General features: G+C 50.5%; 2 protein-coding genes across 3 annotated transcripts; both read left to right on the forward strand.

The window, feature by feature from the left end:
• Nucleotides 1-617: 617 nt before the first annotated feature.
• On the forward strand, nucleotides 618-5,295 carry NXNL1 (nucleoredoxin like 1). The gene is made up of 2 exons (XM_043913885.1): nucleotides 618-943; nucleotides 4,232-5,295. The coding sequence occupies exons 1-2, from the start codon at nucleotides 618-620 to the stop codon at nucleotides 4,560-4,562; spliced, it is 657 nt and encodes a 218-aa protein (XP_043769820.1). The 3' UTR covers nucleotides 4,563-5,295.
• A 5,440-nt stretch (nucleotides 5,296-10,735) lies between these two features.
• TMEM221 (transmembrane protein 221) lies at nucleotides 10,736-19,137 on the forward strand. 2 transcript variants are annotated; one of them, XM_043911030.1, is made up of 4 exons: nucleotides 10,743-11,320; nucleotides 13,828-13,913; nucleotides 16,388-16,618; nucleotides 17,283-19,137. In XM_043911030.1, exons 1-4 carry the CDS (start codon nucleotides 11,001-11,003, stop codon nucleotides 17,342-17,344), a joined length of 699 nt encoding a protein of 232 aa, XP_043766965.1. In that variant the 5' UTR covers nucleotides 10,743-11,000; the 3' UTR covers nucleotides 17,345-19,137. The 2 variants fall into 2 exon arrangements, with proteins under 2 accessions (XP_043766964.1, XP_043766965.1); XM_043911029.1 differs by having other exon boundaries at nucleotides 10,736-11,320; nucleotides 16,388-19,137.
• Nucleotides 19,138-24,684: the final 5,547 nt, after the last annotated feature.

Consider the following 24,684-nt stretch of genomic DNA (forward strand, 5'->3'; position numbering starts at 1 on the left):
CTCCAATACTTTGGCCACCTGACATGAAGACCTGACTCACTGGAAAAGACCCTGATGCTGGGAAAGATTGAGGGCAGGAGGAGAAGGGGACGGTAGAGGATGAGAGGGTTGGATGGCATCATCGACTCAATGGACATGAGTTTGAATGCTCCAGGAGATAGTGAAGGACAGGGAAGCCTGGAGTGTTGCAGTCCATGGGGTCACAAAGAGTCAGACATGACTGAGTGATCAAACAACAACTTAGAAATCACAGTAATTAATTAATAGAGCCTTTGTGATTTAGGATTACCAAATGCATTCATGAAGATTGAATTCCTGAGTGCATTCAGTAAGATTCACTTATCTTTTTACATCACAATTGAATAAAATATTTTCATACCCGCATCTCAGTCTGACTGGCTTCTTAATTTCTTCGCAGCTGTCTCCTGAGACCAGCCCATGAGCAGCTGGCCCTCTGCCCTCAGAGGCAGCAAAGAATCAGGTCGAGGTTTAGGCAGATTATTGACGTCCTACACTGGCCTCTTAAGGATTCCTAATCCTGGGGCAGCAGCCAGCCAGCAGGCTCAGGGTCACACGAAGTCCTTCCACCCTGTCCCCAGCACCCAGCCAGAGTTGCCATGGCCTCCCTTTTCTCTGGCCGCGTCCTGATCCGAAACAACAGCGACCAGGATGAGCTGGACACAGAGGCTGAGCTCAGCCGTCGACTGGAAAACCGGCTGGTGCTGCTGTTCTTTGGTGCTGGGTCTTGCCCGGAGTGCCAGGCCTTTGCGCCCATCCTCCGGGACTTCTTCGTGCGGCTCACGGATGAGTTCTACGTGCTGCGGGCAGCCCAGTTGGCCCTGGTGTACGTGTCCCAGGACCCGACGGAGGAGCAGCAAGACCTGTTCCTCAGGGACATGCCCAAGAAGTGGCTCTTCTTGCCCTTCGAGGATGACCTGAGGAGGTGAGACAAGAGGAGAGGTCAGGGAGTGCTTCCTGGAGGAGGGGCTGTTTCTGCTGAAAGTGGTGTTAGTTGCTCAGTCATGTCTGACTCTTTGCAACCCCATGGACTGGAGCCCGCCAGGCTCCTCTGTCCATGAAATTCTCCAGGCAAGAATACTGGAGTGGGTTGCCACGCCCCTCTCTAGGGGATCTTCCCAACTCAGGAATCAAACCCAGGTCTCCCACGTTGCAGGCAGATTCTTTATCATTTGAGCTACCCAGGAAGACTATCTGTTTATTGGTGTATCTGTTCCATCTGGAGTTGATAAAAGCACCCTCTGTGGGCCAATTAGGACAGAGAAGTCAGGTGTGGAGATGGGGGAGGGAGGGGCACCTATGCCCATTTCCACCCAGCTGCAGGGGAGTTTACCACCTAGCAGGCAGGCCAAACATAAAACCAAGACTCAAACATTCAAAGAAATACGTAATAACAAACTGCAGCAGTTCCAAAGGCCAAAGCCAGAGTGTCTTCTGAAAATAGAACAGGGAGACCTTGCTGAGATTTGGGAGTCGGGGGATGCTTCCCAGAGGAAATGGCTTCAAAGAGAGAACCCCAAAGACAGAGAGGATAGATAGGAGGGTAAAGAGTGAGGAAAGGGAAGGGTTTCCAGGCAGAGGACAGACACAGCACAAAGGCTTGGAGGATTTCAGAGAAAAAACAGCCAGTTCAGGGAACACCCAGAGTAAGAAGCCAGCAGGCACCATGCATGTATGTTAAGTCACTTCAGTTGTGTCCGACTCTTTTGTGACCCCATGGACTGTAACCATGGGCTGTAGCCATCCTCTGTCCATGCAATTCTCCAGGCAAGAATACTGGAGTGGGTTGCCATGCCCTCCTCCGGGGGATCTTCCCGACCCAGGGATCAACCCAGGGATCGAGTCTGTCTCCCGCGCTGGCAGGCGGGTTCTTTACCACCAGCGCCCACCTGGGAAGCCAGCAGGCACCGTATGTAGCAGTGCCCCAAATGTCACCTAATAAGTGGGTATGCGAGCCTCAGACAGCAGTGGAGCTGAGAGAGAGAGGTGGTTGTGTTCAAGCTTTCCAGTGAGCTGCCGGATAAACAGCGTGATCATTTGTGGCTATTTTAAAACTTTCCCCTTTTCTGCAATAAGACTGTCATTCTTTATTTTTTGGCTGCACCACATGGCATGCAAGATCTTAATTCCCCCACCAGGGATCAAACCTATGCTCCCTGCAGTGGAAGCATGAAGTCTTAACCACTGGACCCCCAGGGGAGTCTCAGACTTACATTCTTTTTAAGCCCCGCGTTTTTATCATGAAAAATTTCCTGCAAGCCGCACAGAGCATCCAAGAGAAAAAAAAAAGAGAGAGATAAGAATAATTTCAAAGATACCAAAAAGTTGGAAGGAGCACACAATGAACCCCATAAAAATTATTCATATTTTTCTATTTGCTTTATCTCCACTGGTGTGAAGTTTGTGCTGAACATTTGAAAGTAAGTTGCAGATTTTGGGACATTTTACTGATCTCATCAGTTTTGTTACAAAACTTCGAAGTTTCTGGTCATGGAGACCTTTATCCACCACCCAAGATTATCAGAGTTTGCAAACTTGCTCACTCCCACGGGCTTCTGCAGCTGAGGAGGCTCCATTCCCCAAAGGGCAAATATCTCCCTCAGGCGGGGCAAGAAATGCCAACTACAAGGGCATCACAGCCAAACACTGACTTTGTTTGGGGCAGGGTCCTCTCAACAACAGGTGGTGCTAGTGGTAAAGAACCCACCTGCCAAAAAAAAAGAAAAGAACCCACCTGCCAATGTAGGAGACATAAAAGTCAAGGGCTCAGTACCTGGGTTGGGAAGATCCCGTGAAGAAGGGAATGGCAACCCACTCCAGTATTCTTGCCTGGAGAATCCCATGGACAGAAGAGCCTGGTGGGCTACAGTCCATGGGGTCACAAAGAGTCGGATACCCTTCCCCCAGGCAAGTATCCAGACAGAGTTTCTACCCTCCCTACATACCAGGCTGCCAGATAAAATACAGAATACCCAGGGGAATTCATTGGTGGTCCTGGAGTTAAGACTCCAAACTTCCAATGCAGGGGTTGTGGGTTTGATCTCTAGTCAGGGAACTAAGATCCCATAGGCTGCATAGCCAAATTAAAAACAACTTTTTTAAATAAACAAAATACAGGCTACCCAGTTCAATATAAATTTCATATAAGCAATGGAAAATTGTGAGTATAAGTATGTCCCACATAATTCAGGGACATACTTACAAAAAGTTATTTGTTGTTTACATGAAATTCAAATTTGTTCACACAGGGTATCCTCTATTTCTAGTTGCTAAGTCTGGCAACCTATTCCTTTGGGATTTTGCAAGCACTATGTTTCTTTGCATGAAGGCCGGCAAAAGGGCCACCCAAGAACCCAAATTGAGAACTGTGGATGAATGGGCTCAGCCCTGGCAGCCTTCTTTACTCTATGAAGAATTCTATGCATAAGATTCTGGCCTAAATGGGAGATGAAGTCTGGGGCCTCCAGTGGATGGCTTCTGACAGCCTTCCTCTCATCCAGAAAACAAAATCGAGTCCTTCCCATGGCCCTGCACTATGATCAGGGCTGCACTCCAATCTCTCCCGGACGTCCAGGCCTTTGTACCAGCTGAGCCCTCTGCCTGGGAAAGCCTTCCCCTGTTCTCCCCTTCCTCATCCTGCAGATCTCAGCTCCAAGGGCACTTCCTGAGAGAGGCCCTCTCTGACCCTTAGGCAGTTTAATATCTCTTTATGGAATTGATCAATATTTATTCCTTCATCCCATGTGCATTTTCCAAGCATCTACTCTGTGCCCCCCACTGTTTCAGGAACTGGGGACACCCGGGTATAGAGACAGAAATCCGTGCCCCAGTGAAACTACTTTCTATTGTGGGAGAAAACGACAACAGGAGAAATAAACTATGCAGTGTGTTGGGTGCTGAGAGTCGTGCATGAGCAGAGAGAGAGGCACTGAATGTAAGGCTAGGTGTCTGCAGCATACAGGGTCCTAACCCTCAGATGTCTGGGGAGAGTGCTGAAGGTAGAGGACATGGCCAGTGCAAAGGCCCTGTGGTGGGTGCACAGCCGGGAGGCCAGTGCGCCCCGGCCTCTCTGGGTTCCTGGGCATTCCCAGAGGCTGGCCTGGGCCAGCTGCACACAGAAGGCGCTCAGTAAGTACTAGGAGGAGGGGTGGAGGGCTCCTCAGCTCGGGATCCAGGACGAAGGTCCGATCGGACTGACCCACCCGCCCCGCAGGGACCTCGGGCGCCAGTTCTGCGTGGAGCGCCTGCCGGCTGTCGTGGTGCTCAAACCCAGCGGGGATGTGCTGACGCTCGACGCGGCCGACGAGATCCGGCGCCTGGGCCCCGCCTGCTTCGCCAACTGGCAGGAGGCGGCTGAGGTGCTGGACCGCAGCTTCCTGCAGCCCGAGGACCTGGACGACCCCGCGCCGCGGAGCCTTACCGAGCCCCTGCGCCGCTGCAAGTACCGCGTAGACCCGGCTGCGCGGGGCGCACGAGGCCGGGGAAGAGCGGGCGGCTGCGGACAGGAGGGCGAGGCCGAGGGCGAGGCCGCGGGACTGTTCTGACCCCTGGATGGAGTGGACAGGACTGGGGGTTCTATGATGAAACCCTCAAGAGGAAGGTTGGGGCGGGGCCGGGGGGAGGGGGAAGCCGGCTGTTCTGACCCTTTTGGTGGGAGGGAACAGAGAGGTGCAGGTCTGTGATGAGTCCTCTCCCCAACCCCCAAGGGTATGTGGGACTGGGGGCTGGGGATCTGTTCTGAATCCCCTGTAGGCAAGAACACAAGGATGCGGGGCGGGGAGGGGGGTGCAGCGGGGGAGACAGCGATTCTTTGATGAGCTCTCATCTCCCCCTGATTGAGGGCTGGACGAGAAGGGAGCGACAGAGGATGAGATGGTTGGATGACATCACCGACTAGATGGACGTGAGTTTGAGCAAGCTCCGGGAGTGGGGATGGACAGGGAAGCCTGGCGTGCTGCAGGGCACGGGGTCGCAAAGAGTCGGATACTGCTGAGCGACTGAACAACGACAAATCCCTCCTCCCGGTAGTGGGCGGGACCAGAGTGGGGGTAAGCTGTTCTGAGCCCCAAGGTGGAAGGCTGGCTGGCAGAGCAAGCAGAATCTCTGAAAAGCCTCACCGAGGCGGGAAAAGGGGACAGGATGAGGGGAGGGAACCTCTCAGTGCAGTCTAGGAAGAAGAAGGATGTCTTCGGTGGCTCAGTCGTGTCTGACTCTTTGCGACCCCATGGATGTAGCCCGCTAGGCTCCTCTGTCCATGGGATTCTCCAGGCAAGAATACTGGAGTGGGTTGTCATTTCCTATCCCAAGAGATCTTTCTAACCCAGAGAGCAAACCCACTGTTACATCTCCTGCTTTGGCAGGCGGATTCTTTACCACTAGCACCACCTGTGAAGCGCAGGAAGAGGGAGGTTCAGTTCAGTTCAGAGGGAGGGGACCCAGTTTAAAGCCGAGCCCCAGGGCTGGGGATGGAAGTTGTCTTTATTCTGAGCCCAGCCCCAGGAGCCGAGGGGCGGTAGGGGTGGGGCTACTCTGAGCTACCCGGATTCGAAAGAAAGGCCTAGAATTGGGGAGTAGAGAGGGTGTATTTGAGGCCCACCCTCCAGGAGTGAGTCAGGGCGAGGGGTTGTGTAATGACATGGCGGAGAGAAGCAGGGCAGGATCTGATGGAGTTGGTTCTGACAACCCTTCCACCCCACCCCCACCCCCGCCAACAGATGGAGGGTGCCCCACCCCCACCAACAGATGGAGGGTGGGACCCAGAGCAGGGAGGATGACGGAGGTTTCTAGGTGAGATCCCCCTCAGAATCTGTCACCCAGGGCCTGTCTTGGTTCTCCAGTGGCATGTCTGAGTCATATTTTAAAATATTCAAAAATATCTTTAAGACTGAAGGAGGTGAGATGGTTAATAGTTGCAAAAGGGGAAAATACAAACTAAAATCCAATGATGGTGCTGAGAACGGCTCGCCCATCACACGCTAAATGAGTTGTTCACATATTTCATGTGCAAGCTTACAACAATCCTTTAACAACAGATTTATCGTTTACACAAGATGCAGTTCAATATTTGGTGTCATGTGCGCGGAGTCCCGGACTTACAGCGAGGGTTCAGTCTTCCTGTCCTTGGTGAACCCCGAGGATTCCCCGTGGGGGGCCAGGGGGTGGGGAGACAGCAGGTATAGATATCAAAAATGCCAGGCTGGAACACTTCTTGGCTGTGTGACTATAGGACAGTCCCTCCACCTTTCTAAGCCTCCTTTTTCCCTTCTGTGCTAAGTTGCTCAGTCGTGTCGGACTCTTTACGACCCCATGGACTGTAACCCTCCAGGCTCCTCTGTCCATGGGATACTCCAAGCAAGAATACTGGAGTGGATTGTCATGCTCCAGGGGATCTTCTCTACCCAGGGATCGAACCCTGGTCTCTTAAGTCTTGGCCACTGGCAAGCGGGGTCTTTACCACCAGGACCACCTGGGAAGCCTTCTTTCTTCTGGGAAATGACAATAAGATAAGGTTCTACCTGGCAGGTCAGCCAAGGAGGCAGAGCTGGAGCTCGCCCCGCGCACGAATCTCTGCACTTTGTCTCTGGCGCCGCTTGGCGGCGAAACGTGTCCTCTGGGTGGGGCTAAACATGCAAATAAATGCAATCCACACCTTCTCCCAGCTCCCGGAAAGGGTAAGCGGGGAGGGAGTTGAGACTCGGATTGGGAGGCCCTAGAGGCTTGTGGGGAGAAGGCAGTGGCAACCCACTCCAGTACTCTTGCCTGGAAAATCCCACGGAAGGAGGAGCCTGGTGGGCTGCAGTCCATGGGGTCGTGAAGAGTCGGACACGACTGAGCGACTTTGCTTTCACTTTTCACTTTCATGCATTGGAGAAGGAAATAGCAACCCACTCCAGTGTTCTTGCCTGGAGAATCCCAGGGACGGGGGAGCCTGGTGGGCTGCCATCTATGGGGTCGCACAGAATCGAACACAACTGAAGCGACTTAGCAGCAGCAGCAGAGGCTTGGGGGCTGGACAAGTGCTTCACTTCATGCTTATCCCTAACCCCTAATCTCCAGGGGAGGTGAGGCCACCTGTTGCTGAAAGTTCACCCTGTACTCTCGACCTTGCGGTCATTTTGCCCATCAGGCACTGGGCTGGGGGCTCAAGGCTCACAAACTTTTCCCAGAAGACCCCCAAAATTTGAAACCTGAAAAAGATAAATGACTCCCCAAATTGGAAAAAAGACATGTAAATTCAAAACCAGTGGGATCTATAACATTTCTGGAAAGTAGTATAAAGCACTGGGTTTTATACAGCCAGGCTGTCTGTGATGACTGTGTGACCCAGGGAGTCGCTGAAGCTCTCGGTGCCTCAGTTTCCTCTTCTGTAAAGTCTAGATGATGACTATGCCATCTTTCAGGCCTGATACATTAAGACAGGGACCTGGTTGCATCAGGCCATGTTGACCTCAGTTACCCTTATATTCTGGATGTAGCAGGAATGTGTTACCTTTGAAACCTTTTTCAGATTTGATATTTCAAACTTTACAAGAATTCCAGAGTCAGAGTACAAGGCAACCCATTCATTCATGTCCTGCAAGGCTTTATTGAAGACCTACTATGTGCTGGGTGCAGATCCAGACACAAAGGGAACACAGCAGTGGACACTTGAAGTAGACATCCCACGGTCCTGAAGCAGCTCTTCTCACCCCCACTCCCCAGCCACAGATAGCAGGAAAGTGCACGGCAATGTGCTGCCAGAGATGCAAAGTGCTGCAGGAAGGCAAAAAGACAAAACAACCCAAATGAACAAAGGATATGAAGACACACTTCTCCAGAGAAGATATGCAAACGGCCAACAAGTGCATTGGCCAACAAGGACGCACTACATCCCTGGTTATTATGGAAATGCAAATCAAGATCGCAATGAGATACCCCTTCTCATCCTATAGGATGGTTATAATAAAAAAAAAAAAAAAAAAAAATAACAAGTGTTGATGTGCAAATCAAGAAATTGGAACCCTGGTGTACTATTGGTGGGAATGTAAAATGGTTTCAGGGTGTCTGGTGCTGGCATTGTGGAAAACAGGCAGTTCCTCAATAGCTCAAATACAGTTATCATTATAACCCAGCCATTCCACTCTGGGTATAGACCCAAAAGAAATTAAAACAGGGACTCAAATTGTTCCATGTACCTGTTCATAGCAGCACTATTCATAACCAACCAAAGATGGAAACAACCCAGATGTCCATCAACAGATGAATGATAAGCTGAATGTGGTCCATTCATACAATGAAATATTATTCAGCCATAAAAAAGGAATGACCCACGCCACAGTATGGATGAGCTTTAAAAATCTTAGGCCCAGGGAGAGAAACCAGACACAAAAGACCACATATTGTCTTGTTTCTTTTATATGAAATGTCCAGAAAAGACAAATCCGTAGAAGACAGAAGGTAGAATAGTGGCTACCAGGGGCTGAGAGAGGGGGAATGGAAAGTGACTGCTAATGGGGGTTGAGGTGGGGAATGGAAATTCCAGAACTAGATCGAGGCGATGTTGCACAACGTTATGTATGTGCTAAAGACCTCTGAATGGTTCGCTTTAAAATGGTTAATTTTATGTCATATAAGTTTCAGTTCTATTTTTAAAATTTAAAAATAAATAAATATGGAGAAGTCAATGGCAGCCCACTCCAGTATCCTTGCCTGGGAAATCCCATGGACAGGTGGGCCTGGCAGGCTACAGTCCACGGGGTTGCAGAGTTGGACACAACTGAGCATGCACCTTCTTTTTACAGCTTACATAGGGGGGAAAGAAATTAAATGAACATCCATGAACTTATATATATGTACATATACATATATATATTTATACAGAATTATGATGCATCCATGGAGCTCTGGAGGAATCTTCCATGTCCTGGGGGTTATAGGCAGATACTTGGACTTAATACCAAACCTAGGAGCTAAGCATGTGAATTGCAGAGCTGCAGTCACAATTAAATGGTCAGTCTCACTGTCCTTGTTATGCTAAGGTAACAGCACTGGTGGAAACGGGTGGAACTCTGAGACAGGGGGTGGGTACATTTAGGCAGACATGAGGCTGCAAACTGCATACCTCTAAATTGCCCCTAACCTCCTTTGCCCAAGGAGGCGATCTTTCCCCAGTCTCTGAAGCAGTTAACCCTGCTCTGCCCACAAGTGTCTCAGGTGCTCCACCTGGAATAATTGCCTTCCAACCCAGTGGCTAGTCTCCTTAGGGCCCCTGTTTGGCCACTAACAAAAGCCAGTTGAGTCATGGAAAAATGACAGATCATCACAAATTTAGTTAGGTGGTGATAAAAAAAAAAATCACAATTCTAAGTGTGGTATCTCTTCTGGAGCAAATTAACACAGCACCAAGCACCTGATAATGGAACTACAGACTTGGAGAATGCTTTCTTCTTCATTCACATTGCAACCAAATCAGAATAGATCTGCATTTACCAAGCGGGAACAAGAGCATAAACTTTATGGTTGATGCCTCAAGGCAATGTCAGTTCCTTTGTTCCTTATCATAATATAGACCTTCAGTTCAGTTCAGTTCAGTTGCTCAGTCGTGTCCGACTCTTTGTGACCCCGTGAATCGCAGCACGCCCGGCCTCCCTGTCCATCACCAACTCCCGGAGTTTACTCAAACTCATGTCCATTGAGTCGGTGATGCCATCCAGCCATCTCATCCTCTGTCGTCCCCTTCTCCTCCTGCCCCCAATCCCTCCCAGCATCAGGGTCTTTTCCAATGAGTCAAATCTTCACATGAGGTGGCCAAAGTATTGGAGTTTCAGCTTCAGCATCAGTCCTTCCAATGAACACCCAGGACTGATCTCCTTTAGGATGGACTGGTTGGATCTCCTTGCCCCAGATATCTTGATATCCCACAGAACACCATACTGGTCCATTACATGGAAGACATACTGACAAGCCCTGGTAGACAGGAAATAATAACCACTCTAAATGCTTTTGTGATTAATATATACATATACAGAGATATATACACAGACACTTAAATATGTATTCATTTTGTTGTCAACTAAAAGAAAAATGCACAATGTGAGAGCTGTGAGTTAAACTTTATTCAGGGTCTTACTGAGGACTATAACCTGGGAGACAAGTCTCTCAGATAGCTCTGAGGAGCTGCTCTGAAGAGGTGGGGGAAAACTAGCTTACATGTTTTGCTGTTAAAGAATACATGTAATCAGAGATAAATCTTGATGAAATATTACTGCTTCTCACAAAGAACAGATGTTTCAAGTTCATGGTTATACTGTTTTTCTATGTATGGGAAGATTTAAGAAGTAGGATTCATTAGAATTCTTCTTGAAATGCAAAAAAAAAAAATAATAATAACCCCCCAAAATGTGCCGTGGGAAGAACAAACTCTAGCAGTGAAGGCGGGTGTGCTGCGTGGAGAGGAGGTCCAGGAGGGCCTCTCTGAGGTGGTGACGTCTCTGCACAGCCTTGAAAGAAGGTGAGCAGAGGGTACATCCCAGTCAATTGCCAGGTAGAGATCGGGTAGCAAAGTGAATTATTTAAAATTTTGTGCAAGTTTCTTTTCTTTCCCCCCAAACAACGATAAAACAGGCGCTTGGAGCGGCGGGAGGGGAAAGGGGGACACTTTAATGAGTTTAGTGGCCCTGGACACAGCCGCTGTGCGCTTATCCCACGTGGGACCGCCTTCGCCCCTTATTCGCCCCGCCCCTTGCTGGCCGCGCCCCTCAAGAGCCCGGAGGCCGGGAGCTGGCGCCCACAGGGTCCCCAGAGAGAGAAGACTTCGTCTCAAGTTTTCCTAGCGCTTCCTCGTCCCCACCGCGACTGGCGTCCCAGGCTCTCTGTGGCCCTTCCAACTTTCAAAAACCGCCCCCTTCTGGACCGCCGAGGGCCCTAAGACGCCCCTCAACTGCCCTGCCCCCTAAAATCTCTTTGATTCTCCAGCTGTCCCCCAGGCCCGCAGGACCCCTCCGATGGCCAGGTCGTACGGCGGCCGGGTGCTGGCCGCGATGGTCTTGTTGGGCATCCCCGCGGCGGTGCTGGCGGCGCTGGGCGCGCAGCTGCTGTTCCAGCTGCAGGCGGGCCGCGCGGAGCTTCGAGGACCGCGAATCGACGGGCTGGGCCCGGAGCTGGGCGCCGGCCCCCGGCTGCCGGAGGACGCGGCCGGGGCGCTGCTGCCGCTGGCCGCCGCACTCTCCGCGCTGGCCCTGGTGCTGGGCCTCACCTGCCTGCTGCTCGCTGCGCTCTGCGGCCACCTGGGCGCCGAGATGGCGCGGGGACCAGGCTCTAACAGGTAGGAGGGCCGGCCCCACTGCCTGGCTGGGGCCTGGACGGCCCGGGCGAGCCGCTGCCCTTCTCTGGGCCTCAGCGTTGGGGAGAGCTTTCCTCCCTCACTCCCTCCCTTCATCCGTCTTTCCCTTCCTCCTTTCGTCCATCCATCCCTCCCTCTCTCCTATATTTGCTGAAAATTTACAGCAGGTATAACTGCTGCTGCGACTCCCCATTTCACAGATGAGGAAACTGAGGCTCAAAGTAGGCCTGGAGTCAGCTAGCCCCAGTGTTGATAGCACTTGTTATTTAATGGAACCCTAAGCTCTAGATGCCTCCCACATCTTGTGATTAGCTCGGTGAAGCCCCCTGAACGGCTGGTACCCCTTATCATCCTCCTGTTTAGTCTCAGACAGGGGAGGCTGCTCTGTCTATGCTGCTAGGATTGGAAGGGAGTGGGCTGCATTTGAACTTGAAGCTGATAGAGCCAGGAACCTGTGCCCTGGCTAGGGGTAGGTGTGGGGGTGGGGGTAGAGTTCCTTGTCAGGCACCTGAGCTCAGGGAGATGGGCACAGGGGGTGAGGCATTGCATGTGGAGTGAGGATGTTCAGTGAGCCAAAGACTTGGCTGTCCCGCCCTCCTGGGGGAGGGGAGCCAGGATCCTGGCCCAGGCTTCCATAGATTTGATCAGATGGGCACTTCCACCACTGAATCCCATCCAAACCATGCACTCTCTATCTGCTAGTTCAAGGGGGTGCTGAAAAGCATGCATTCTGTCAGTTTACAAATATGTGTTGGGTGCCTGCTGGGGGCTGAGACCAGCACTGGGTATTGGGGACTCAGCAGGACCCAAGTGGGTCTGGACCACCTTCCTGGGGATGCAGATAATGAAGAAGAAAAACAGATCAATAATGTCAAATGGTGATGAATGCTGGAAAGGGAAGAAAATGAGGTGATGTGGTGGAGCAAGAAAGGGTAGGGGTGAGACCAACCATCATGGGGATGGGGGTGAGTCCTACCATCAAGGGAGGACTGAGCTGAGACTTGAAGAAGGAGAGGAGGCCCAAGATCTAAGGGACTGTGATCCAGGCAGAGGCACCAGCATGTGCAAAGGCCCTGGAGCAGGAATGAGCTTGAAGTGTTAAAGGGGGATGGAGGTGATCGATGTGGTTGGGGTGGGGGTAGATAAGGGAGATGAGGGCCAGGAAGTGGAAGTGAGAGGTACTGGGGGTTTTTTTTTTTTTTTTGCTACACCATGCAACTTGCATGATTTAAGTTCCCTGACCAAGAATAGAACCCGCACTCCCTGCAATGGCAGTTTGGAGTCTTGACTACTGGACCGCCAGGGAAGTCCAAGAGGTACTGGATTATATAGAGGTTCCTGTGCTCTGGTGAAGATCTTAGGTTTTTACTCTGACTGAGAAAGCTGTGAGTCAGGAGGGGCGTGATCTGGAGTAAGTGGGTTTGGAAGAACTCACTCTGGCCACTGTGCAGAAAAGGGGTCAGGAGGGGAGTTGGCAGAAAGACCAGGGAGGAGGCCATTTCTATGGTACTGGTGGGAGGTGAGCAATGATGGAATCTCCTTTTCTTGATCTCACAGGACTGGAGAAGAGCATGCACACAGCAGAAAAACTTAGCACAGGGCTGGGTTCAAAACCATGTCCTCAATTCACACAGCTCTTGGGAATCTCTGTTTCTATTGTGGCTGATAACAAATTAGCCTCAGTTTCCTCATTCCCAAATAAGCTTATGGTCAGTAAAATAATGGAAGTCAGATGCCTAGCAAGTGTCCATATGCAACAGCTGTTTCATGAATGTTGGATGTTTTAGTGGACTGATGTATATAAGTAGGTTGTTTTCCCTTGTGGCTCAGATGGTGAAGAATCTGCCTGCAATGCAGAAGACCCAGGTTCAGTCCTTAGATTGGGAAGATTCCCTGGAGAAGGAAATGGCAACCCACTCCAATATTCTTGCCTGGAAAATTCCATGGGCAGAGGAGCCTGGCGGGCTACAGTCCATGGGGTGGCAAAGAGTCAGAGACGACTGAGTAACATTTTCACTTTCACTGTATTGGTGGGTTATGGGGGAGGGGAATGGAATGGATGATGACTGGATGGATGAATGGACAGATAGATGGTTGACTCGATGAATGGTGACTGGGAGACAGATGATGGATGGATGGGTCAGGGGTGGGAGATGGATGGATGGATGGTGAATGACAAATGGATAATGGATGATAGTGGCTGTTTAAATAAATGGGTGGATGGGTTAACACAGCATGGTTAAATGAATGGATGGCTGTATGGTTGGATACATACAGATGGATAGGATGGATGGATGGATAATAAATGGTGGCGGAAGGTAAAGAGTGATTGAGCAGGGAGGGGGACGGATACCTGAGTGGATGGTTGGGTCCTCACATAGATCTCCAGTTCCCCAGAGCTGGACCATTCTCCCTTCCTCTCCTCCCCAAACTTCTTCCACCAGTTCTGCCTCCTGAGTCCATTTTCTTCCTGCCCTCCTCCCTGCCAGGTCTGACTGGTTTCTCTATGACTGCCGCCTCCTCAGACATGTGGCTCTCGGCCTCTTCTGTTGCGGGGTCTCCGTCTACTTGGCAGGTATGTGCTCAGGACAGAACATGGGGTATAGGACCCTGAGTTGGAGCAGCCAAGGATAATGGCCCCACAATTGGGGTCAGCTCTGGAGCCAGCCTACCTTTTTCACTCTTGGTTCTGACACTTGTGCCCATGCCTGGCATCTGATCCCAGTGGGGCTTCCATAAATGGTGGTTGTCTTCAGAACACTCGTGATTCATCGCTTGTCTACATCTGGTTTGAACAAAAGTTTCCCAGTCCTTGCTGGTTTCTGGAGATAGTGTTTCACAGGTTGGCCTTAGCAAAAACTGTTTTGATCACAAATATCAGAATCCAGCTTAAGAAGGGCTTAAGAAAAAAAAAAAATGCCCCCTAAACCAGAAATGCAATTTTAAATCCCCAAATATGAAGCAGAGTAAAAGCTAATAACCTGGGTGCCAGAAGGACACGCAATCTTTCCTTCCCTAGTTTGTAACTCTTCTTTGATCACCCACACATGCTGGTAAAGAAATCAGATCATCACATTTCTTTGAAGAGACTGTTGACATCTTATATTTTGTTCTAATCTTGAAAAATATGTTGCTGATTCTGGAGACTCAGTGTTAAATCATCCATAGATCTCTGGTAGCCCTATAGACAACCTGTTTTACTGGAATAAAAAAAAATCAGCTTATTGAAAAACAAGGGATTTGCTGTTACTATTTTTTCCCTTAGTACCACAATAGAGAAATAGAAGTTTATTAAAAGATTATTTATGAAATATGAGCTTAGGGTTTATTGTGGGAATTTGTACACACAGGATAACTGTGCATCACTCCTGTTGTTTGACTTAATAAAATACTCTGGATGTGGGGTTTTTTATTAAAAGGAGAGTGGATGGAGTGACTCATCTATCTGAAAAGATCAAGGGTTAGTGGTTTCAGGTGTGGCTGGATCCAAGCACTCAAATGAGGTCAGAAAAAAAATGCTTCTCACTTCACCTCTTCACCCACTGTGCCCTGAGAAAGAAGTCTTTATCTGTAAGCACTTTCAACATAGTACCTATGACCTCAAGCCTTTTCAGGGGCTGACAAAACTGTTAGAGACTTGGAGAATAAAATATTCTTGTCCTAAAATACACAAAAACTCACAACGGGCACAAAAACTATGTCAGCCTCATTAAGCATTAAATGAAGAATTTGTTCAGCTCCCATTTATATTCTTTTTGAGGTTAGGTGACCTCACTTAGCAAGAATTTCCAAGCATGTCCAGCCAGTCATTCATTCATTGCTAACCAGAACCAAAATAATAATTATAAAGACCTTTTAAAAATGTTTAGAGCAAAAAAAGTCCTTGGCCTCGCTTTAATATGCCAGACATAATACAGTGTGGCATGTTCAAAAACAAGAGTGCAGAGCTGGAGAAAGCCTAAAAACAGCCCACAAAGTGCCGAGAAATCCCCCACCAACTCTGAGCTGCTCTCCTTTTTTGTCGTTGTTCAGTTGCTAAGTCATGTCCGACTATTTTCGACCCCAGGGACTGCAGCACACCAGGCTGGCAATTCCTTAATTGCTGCCATAAAGAAATTCCCCTATCCCCATAGTCCAAGCAGAGGTCCCAGGGCTGACTCTGATTGGCTGAACTTGGGTCATGTGATAGCCACGCACCAATCACTACAACCAGGGGAAGCAACACCCTGACTGGCCAAGACTTAGGACCATATACATCACTGATGCCAGGGAAGTGGGTCAGTCCTCCTAGCCCAGTGAACAGGGTGGGGTTAGGGACTGGACCAGCACCTCTCAATGCAGGCTGACTCTGCCCCGGAGGGGACCCTGGGCAATCAATATCTGGAGACATTTTTGGTTTCGTGATAAGATGGGGGAGGGTATACTGGTATCTGGTGGGTAGAAGCTACTAAATATCCTACAATGCACAGGATAGTTCCCACCAAAAAGAAAGGTGCCAACTGGACATTGGATAGGGCCACAGAGGACCAGTCCTTGAGGTCAGGTCGCCAACTGTCTTATTGTTCAGATAAGCAAACTGAGGTCAGAGAGGGACTGCCATTCACTCCAAGTCAATCATAAGGATTCCAAAAGTCTGAGATCTGGGTTGTTTCAATAGTGGTTAAGTACACATAACACTGGCTTCCCTGGTGGCTCAGTGGTAGAGAATCCGCCTGCCAAACAGGAGATGCGGGTTCGACCCCTGGGTTGGGTAGATCCCCGGGAGGAGGAAATGGCACCCCATTCTAGTATTCTTACCAGGAGAATCTCATGGACAGAGGAGCCTGGTGGGCTACAATCCATAGGGTCACAAAGAGTTGGACATGACTGAGTGTCTACACACATAGTAAAGTAGGTGTGATGATGACATATTTGTCAGGTGTGGAAGGGTTAGATGAGTTAGTCTATGTGCCTATCATAATGTATAGTTTTCTATAATTGCCTTCCATGTGGGGAGCTCTTCCAGGGCTTGGGGATCAAACGTTGAATAAGAGCCATTTCCTTCCCCAGCACTGTCCATCTACGCCCTGCTGCTCTTCGAGATCGAGACAGGTGCAGCAGCTGCCTCCATCCTTGGCTTGGGCGCTCTCGTCCTGGTGGCAGCACTGACCCAGACTCTGCTCCAGGCCGCCCGGACCACCCGCCGGGGCCTCCATGAACTGTCCCCACCACACTTTGAAGATGACCCTGTCCGCCCTGCTGAAGTCTCCAAGGCCGGCCCCAGGGCTCAGCCCCAGCAGGGTATTCATCACTGGACTCTCTACTCATCCTTCCCTAAACTGGGGGACTCCCTCAGACCCATGGTCACTGACACAGCACCAGCAGTCATGGGAGGAGGCCGGGAGAGCGGCCTGCCTGCATCCCGCATGCACCGGACACTGTCTGCCAGTGAGGGGCGCTGGGGAGAGGTCACACATGAGATGCACAGCATCCTGGGCCACAGGCCAGGGGGTTCAGGGAAGGACTCCACCTTGGTGTGAGCCCGAGGATCAGGGATAGAGACCGAGTGTCAGGCAGCAGGAAGAGGACTCTTGTAGAGATAGCTCCAGGCTCAACCACAGTAGCAGTACAACTTGATTTCTCTCTCAGTTCACGGCATCTCTGCGTTTTGTCCTCAAGGTTGCCTCGTGGCACAGAATGGCTGCTGGGGGTCCAACCTTCACCTCCTCACTCAGAGAGAAAGGCAGAGGCCAGGACTGACTCAGGAGCTTTTGGGAGTCTTCCTGGGAGGCCTTGGGACTCTTCTGGTTATACATTACTGGCCAGAACAGTCATGTGGCCACACTTCAATATAGAGGAGACAAGGAAATGCAGCTGCCCAGAATGAATAAAATTCTGTTCTAGGCAGGAGGGGGAGGGGAGAGCTTAGACAGTGGTTCTCTAAACATCTCCATCCGTTTTACAGATGAGGAAACCGAGGCCCAGAGAGAGGCAGTGACTCACCAAGGCTCCCACGGCCAGTACTGAGCATCAGAGCTTGGATTCGAACCTGGGTCCTGTAGCCTCCATGCTGCAGATAGTGCAAGCCTCAGACTCTGCGACTCCTTCCGGGCTGTGAGCATTTGAAACCTGCATGTGCCAAGCTCAGAGCAGCCCTGGGCCACGGATGCTCCTGGAGACCTGGACCCAGACTCCTGGCTGTGGGCCTGTGGCTGAGGGCTTCACCACTCTGTGGCTCAGTTTCCTGGCCTGTAAAATGGGAACAGAAATGGTTCCTTCTTCTAGGGCTCCCGTGAGACACTACATGAGTCACTCCCGGGGCCTGTGCACAGCAGGTCCTCAATGCTTGTCAAGCTGTGCTTCTGTTAGTTGGAGTGCCTGGTGGCAAGAAAATGTGGGTTGATGGCTGGTTTCTCGGACCCTTGGAACTTACGGGGCTTGGTGGATAACTCAGAGCCCCAGGGGTCTCCAGAGGTCCCATTCCCATCCCTGTCCTGCACTACCTGAAAATAAATTCCATGTCACTATCTCCATGTCACTTGAGCCACAACCAAACGTGCTGCATGGCCAAGTTAGGTCCAGGATGAAGGGTGCACTGGAAGGAGTGGGGGTGTGGAGGGCAAAAGTTGGGGGACAGAGAGTGTACCCCTTGTAGGGCCAAGTCTGGGATCCATTTCCCACAAATCTTCATGCATATAAATATCACAGGGAATGGGGATGCCCTGGTTTCTGCCCCCACTCCAAATGGACTAATGTCCTCAGCAATATCCCAGCCTGTCCATCCCTTCCTAGGCCACCTAGGGCCACCTAATGGAGGAAGCTCAGCCACACAGTGGCTTGAAGACCCCAGGACCTGTCCCCATAGTCAGAGAGGTGGCAGCGCCCAGCAGCCTTGGGGGAGGCTGGTCCCCAGCCAATGATCAGCGAGAGACTTGGATGCCCCACTCCCCTCGGCTACATCCTTCCTGAGCCCCCTGGGAGCCTACACAAACCTCCTCCTCCTATATGGCACCTGTCGCAGGGGGTATCCAGAAAGCAAAGGCTTGTGGTGTGCATGAAAATATCAATGGAAGAGGATAAAGTTAGAACAAATGTCAAACTTCCCTGGTGGTCCAGTGGTTAAGAACCTGCCTTCCAATGCAGGGGATGCCTGCATGCCATGGGGCTACTAAGCGGCAACTAGAGAGCCTGCAGGTAGCACCTACTGAGCCGCCCAGCTCTACAGCCTGCGCACCGCAACCAAGACAGTGCAGGCAAAAAAAAAAAAAAAGCATGTCATGTCACATGCCTGGTACTGCAGACACGCACCATGTACTTCCTGGCTTTAGTTACTTAGGACAATCCCACTCACTGATGGGGAAACAGAGGCCGGAAGAGCAAGGTCACTTATGTGAGACCACACAGCAGTGGTGATGGCTAGAACCCCATAACCTCGTCACATAGGATCCAGGACAGAGCACATGCCCGGGAAACATTGGAGACTCCAGTTTTCTGAGAGCTCTCTGGAATGGGGCAGGCCCTGGGGACTCTGAAGAGGGGGAAGAGAGTTGAGGAGGAAGGACCCCAGGTGGCTATGGGTGAGGAGTGCCTCATCTCCTGGACTGGTCAGGAGAATTAGAAGTTGAACTTCTAAGGCCTCGTGCCCAAGGCCAGGACTAGGGTAGATGGACAAAAGTTAAGCCGGCTCAAAAGAATTGAAAACAAGTGTTCAAACAAATCCTTGTATATATGTGCTCATTCTAGTCATAATCACCAAAAGATGGAAACAACACAATTGTCCATCAACAGATGAATGAATAAACAAAAAGTGGTGCATACGAGAATATTCCATTCAATGCAATAGTGCTGAACCGTGACAAGGAATGGATCTCTGACACACGCTACGGCATGGATGAACTACCAAACATCAGGCCAGACACGGGAGGCCACATGGTGTATGATCCCATTTATATGAAATGTCCTGAACAGGCAAATCGATAGAGTGTAGATTAGTGGTTGCCAGGGGCTGGGGTGGGGGATGGAGAGTGATGGCTAGTAGGGACAAGGTCTCCTTTGGGGTGATGGAAAAGTTCTGGAACTAGATATAGGTGATCCATGCAGTAAATGACACTGAGCTATACATATTAAAACAGTGAAAGTCTGGTGTTCCAAGAGCCAGCTGCTGCAGACCTGGCTTAGGGAGCAGTCATGCGACCTGTACCTCAGTTTCTTTCTTTATAAAAATTGGACCAGAGACTGCCCTGGTGGTCCAACGGCTGAGCATCTGCCTTGCAATGCAGGGGACAAGGGTTCGATCCCTGGCCGGGGAACTAAGATCCCACATGCCACAGAACGACAAAGCCCTTGCGCCCCAATTACTGAGCCTGCTCACTCCCGGGCCCTCATGTCAAAGCAGGAGAGCCCCAGTACAGCAGTTAAGACTGGATGCAGCCAAATAAATAAATACATTTTTAGAAATCAGGCAAATTCCCCCAGCTCCCACATAGCACAGCTGTGAGGACCAAATCAAAAAGAGTTTCAGTGACTCCTCCCCAACGGAAGTAGCTATTGGCATTTTGGTGCATTTTAAGATGTAGGCAACATCTGTCAAAGATGTGGCCTTGGTTTGGGGTCATCAGAACCAAAGACTGACACGATTGCTGAGGTGTGGTTTATCTGGGAATCCAGAATCCAACTGCCAGTGCAGGAAACTGGGGTTCGATCCCTGAGTCTGGAAGATCCTCTGGAGAAGGAAATGGCAACCCACTCCAGTATCCTTGCCTGGGAAATCCCATACAGGGGAAGCTGGCAGGCTCCAGTCCATGGGTTTGCAAATTTTGGACACAACGTAGTGACTAAACAGCTTCCCCCAGAAGCCCTGGAGCCCTGCAGGGGGCACCAATGAGCAGACGGCCCTGAGGGCAACTAGGACTCCATCCCACTGGGGACCCCAGGGAGACGCATAGAACACACATGGCAATTGGTCCCACCCCAGGGGCAAGGGGCTGGGATGTTTATCCTCTTATCACCCTGAGATCTGTTCCTGGGGTAACTGACCCCTCACATTCCTGGCCTTACCTGTGTACCAGCTAGACATGCTCCTGTGATCACAGGAGGCCCCAGGCAGAGTCACAGGTGTTTGCTGTGAGTGGCCTTCATCGCGCAGAGACTACTGCGGAGGGGAGGGAGGCACAGATAGCATCTGTTCAAGCTTCAGGCACTTTTGCAAAGGCAGGCATAAATGATATTTATATTTGAATACTATTTGGATATTGAAAGCACTTACCTCTGCTTTCTGTGATTGAGAAGAACTATTCATTTTTGGATGCCCGCCAACACCTTGCCTAACTCCCACAGGGGTCACCACTGTTGTCCCCTCAATACAATCCCTGGTCTCTCTTGTTTACTTAAAAAAAAAAAATTGTTTGTCTCCACCAGGTCTGAGTTGTAGCATGTGGGATCTAGTTCCCTGACTAGGGATTGAACCTGGCTCCCTGCATCCAGAGTGCAGAGTCTTAGCCACTGGACCACAAGGGAAGCCTCTCTCTCTGCTTTACTTCTTACTTCCTTTGGAAGGATGACATTTAGAACAGAAGGCCAGATGCCACCTTCAGGGAAATTGCTCGGAGCAACAAGGGGCCCATTCCCATCAAAGAATACTTTATTCAAACCCTTTAAAACATATTTTGGTGAAATAAGAATTTTGAAAAGACTTCATGAGTCTTCCATCTTCAGGATGGCTCTAGGTCCAAGGCAAATAGAGCCTCGGACTCAGAAGACTACCTTAGATGCCAACTGAGTTTATTAGGATAAATGGAGCAGGAACGACAAAAACGGCCCCTGAAAACCCAGCACACTCTCTTTCCCTGATTTAAATACACTTGTCATTTGTATCAGCTATTTATTGCTGCATAACAAATTATCCCTAAAGATCAACAGCTCAAAACAACACCTATTTCTTATCTGACAGTTTCTGTGGGTCAGGAATCTGGCATGACTCTCCTGAGTCCTCCCCTTCACACTGTGATCAAGATTCAACCAGGGTAATATCTGCTTTCCAGCTCACTTTGTGGTTGTCGGCAGGATTCAATTGCCTATGAGCTGTGGAACTGAGGCCCTTGGTTCCTTGATGGCTGTTGGCCAGAGGCTGCCCTCAGTTCTGCCACATGTGGGTCTCTTTATAGAGCAGCATGTATCATCAAGGACAGCAAGAGGGCCTGCAACAAGATTAAAGTCTTGTATTTTAAACTTAGTTACAAAAGTGAAGTCCCAGAACCCTTACTGCAGTCCATTGGTTAGAAGTAAATCTAGGGACTTCCTGGTGGTCCAGTGGCTAAGTCTCCATGCTCCCAGTGCAGGAGGCCTGGGTTCAATCCATGGTCAGGGAACTAGATCCCACATGCCACAACTAAGAGTTCAAATGCCAAAACTAAGACCTGCCTCAGCCAAATATATAAATAAAGACATTTTTAAAAAAGAACAGGCAGAATGAATGATGGGGTAGAAGCCTTGGGGGATTTGGCAGGGAGGGGGCCAAAGGGGATGCTCAAGTCTGGCACAGATCAATGCTCTGATTTGGGGTAGGGAGAGAAGCAGGGACCAACATTTAAATACAAGTGTGGGGTTTGGGTTTCCCTGGCGGTCAGATGGTAAAGAATCTGCCTGCAATGTGGGAGACCTGGGTTCGATCCCTGGGTTGGGAAGATCTCCTGGGGAAGGGAATGGCAACCCACTCCAGGATTCTTGCCTGGAGAATCCCACAGACAGAGGAGACTGGTGGGCTACAGTCCATGGGGTTGCAAAGAGTCAGGCACGACTGAGGGCTAACACTTTCACTTCCATAGTGTGGGGTTTTCCACTAGCAGAGGCCACTAGGACTTGCATCCTCCATCCACTCTGCATGGACTTTGGGCTGCAGAAACCTTCCGGCAGAGAAGGACTTTCAGAGCCAGTAAGTATTTTTGCAACAGTCAACATGGACAGTGGAGAGACACGCCCCCACAAAAATTCCCCCTCAGAACTACCCTTTGAGGTGAGGACCAGTGAGATGCCCATTGTATAGATGGACACAACGAGGTATAGCGAGGTTAAGCCATTGCTCAGGGTGACCAGCTAGTGAGCGTTGGAGCTGTGACCTCATGTCTCCAGAAATCTCCCTCTCAGAACTCAGGTCCCTGCACTGCCGAGCTCTCAGCGCCCAGGAGTGAGCAAAAGGCAAAAGGATAAATCTTCTCTTCATTCCCCTCCCCTGTGCGTGCATAGTTGCTTAGTCTTGTCCAATTCTTTGTGACCCCATGGACTGTAGCCCACCAGGCTCCTCTGTCCATGGGATTCTCCAGGCAAGAATCCTGGAATGGGTTGCCATTTCCTTCTCCAGGGGATCTTCCCAACCCAAGGACTGAACCCAGGTCTCCTGCATTGCAGGTGGATACTTCACTACCTGAGCCACCAGGAAGCCCCCCTCCCCTGTAGCTCAAAATGATATAAGCTCAGTCGGAGTGTTGATCAATGTGGCCCAAGTCAGGAGTTGGGAGCCCAGGGGACAGGCTCCATTTGGATCCTCTGGTCCCTTTGTGAGGCTGTCTGTCGCCAGGCCCTGTGGGGTTCAGAAGGTTGTGATTTTGCAGAGTCAGTGACCTGGCCACGATGACTGGTCCAGTGGGACGCAAGGCCAGCCCAGTTCATCCGGGGGCCCCTGGTCACACACGGATGCCCTGGAAAGTGATCTGGGGCTGGTTTCAGGGTGGCCGAGATCCCAACCAGGGAGAACAAACAGCCTTTGCTTCCCAGCTGGATCAGATTCCACGGCTGGCGCCACAGCAGCCTGGCTGTGCCCAGAACGGGGAGATTCCAGGAGATATCTTAGCACCAGGGTCTTAGCTTTCCCAAGGCAGCTGACATGTGTGGGGGAGGGGTACATCTTGCAGTCTCCCCCTTCCCCCTCCCTCCTCCCAGATAGATCATGTCTCCATCCTCAGAGTCCCAGTTTTGGGCTATACCTCCCCCCTCAGACCCCAGGGCAGAGGACTCTCTTCCCTCAGACCCCTGTGCTGGGCAGTGTCTCCCTACTCTGGTTCCCATGGCACTGGTGTTAGCCACAAGTGCCTGGATGAATGGCACATACCTTTGGGAACCCCACGTGATCCTTTCTGGCCAATGAGCTGTGAGCAGAACTTTGACAAGGAGCTTCTAGACCAGAGCATTTAATTGACTACATGGGTCCACCCCCCACTGCCTTGGAGAGATGCTGGCCACCCCTTCAGTTGTGTTTCCTTGCAACTATGGCCAGCAGCCTGTTGTCGCCCTGCCGTGGGCATGTGGTGTGGATGAGAAATGGCTGAGATGGTGAAGAATCCACGTGCAATGCAGGAGACCGGGGTTCAGTCCCTGGGCCAGGAAAATCCCCTGGAGGAGGAAATGGCTACCCACTCTAGGATTCTTGCCTGGAGAGTTCCATGGACAGGGCAGTCTGGCGAGCTATAGCTACCCATGGAGTCACAAAGCGTCAGATATGACTGAGCGACTCACACTTTTCACTTTTCACAGCCAGCAGCCTGTTGCCACCCTGCCATGGGCGCATGATATGGATGAGAAATAAGCCTTAGCCTTCCCATGCTGCAGAGATGTGGGGAATGTTCCTAACTGCAGCGACACCTGGGCCACCCTGATGCCACTGGGACCCGAGGAAGGGAGAACAGAAAAGGAAGCCACATGCATGGGAGAGATGGTGTGAGCCCGGGGTGGTTCATTTAACAAAAAGACGTCAGTTGCTCAGTTGTATCTAACTCTTTGTGACCCCATGGACTGTAGCTCGCCAGGCTCCTCTGTCTGTGGAATTCTCCAGGCAAAAAAGCTGGAGTGAATAGCCATTCCCTTCTCCAGGAAATCTTCCCGACCCAAGAATCGAAATAACACCAGGTCTCCTGCATTGCAGGCAAATTCTTTACCATCTGAGCCACCATTGCCTATTTCTTAACACAAAGAATCGACTCTCATTATTCACAGAGTTTGTATTTGCTAGTTCTCCTACTGGCTCAAATCTGTGACTCCCAAATTAACACTCGCAGTGCTTTAGTGGTCATTTTGACGTACACAGTGAAGGGGAAAAAAAAATTTTTTTTTGGCCACGTTGCATGGCTTGCAGGATCTTAGTTCCCCAATCGCGGACTGAAAGTGGCTACTGCAGTGAAAATGCTGTGTCTTAACCACTGGACCACCAGGGAATTCCCAGTGCAGGGAGAAATTTGAGTCCCAGAGGTATATGTTCGCGGCTGTGCTGGGACAAGGTGATGCTCTGCCTTCCTGTTGCAGCTCACAGGCACTGTTCTTGAGGTCTAGGTAGTGACATATTTTTCATTTTTGTGCTTTTTCATTGGTGATTTTTGCTG

Source organism: Cervus elaphus, chromosome 9 (genome assembly GCF_910594005.1).
Source record: "Cervus elaphus chromosome 9, mCerEla1.1, whole genome shotgun sequence".
In the NCBI taxonomy this organism is placed as follows: Eukaryota; Metazoa; Chordata; class Mammalia; order Artiodactyla; family Cervidae; genus Cervus; species Cervus elaphus.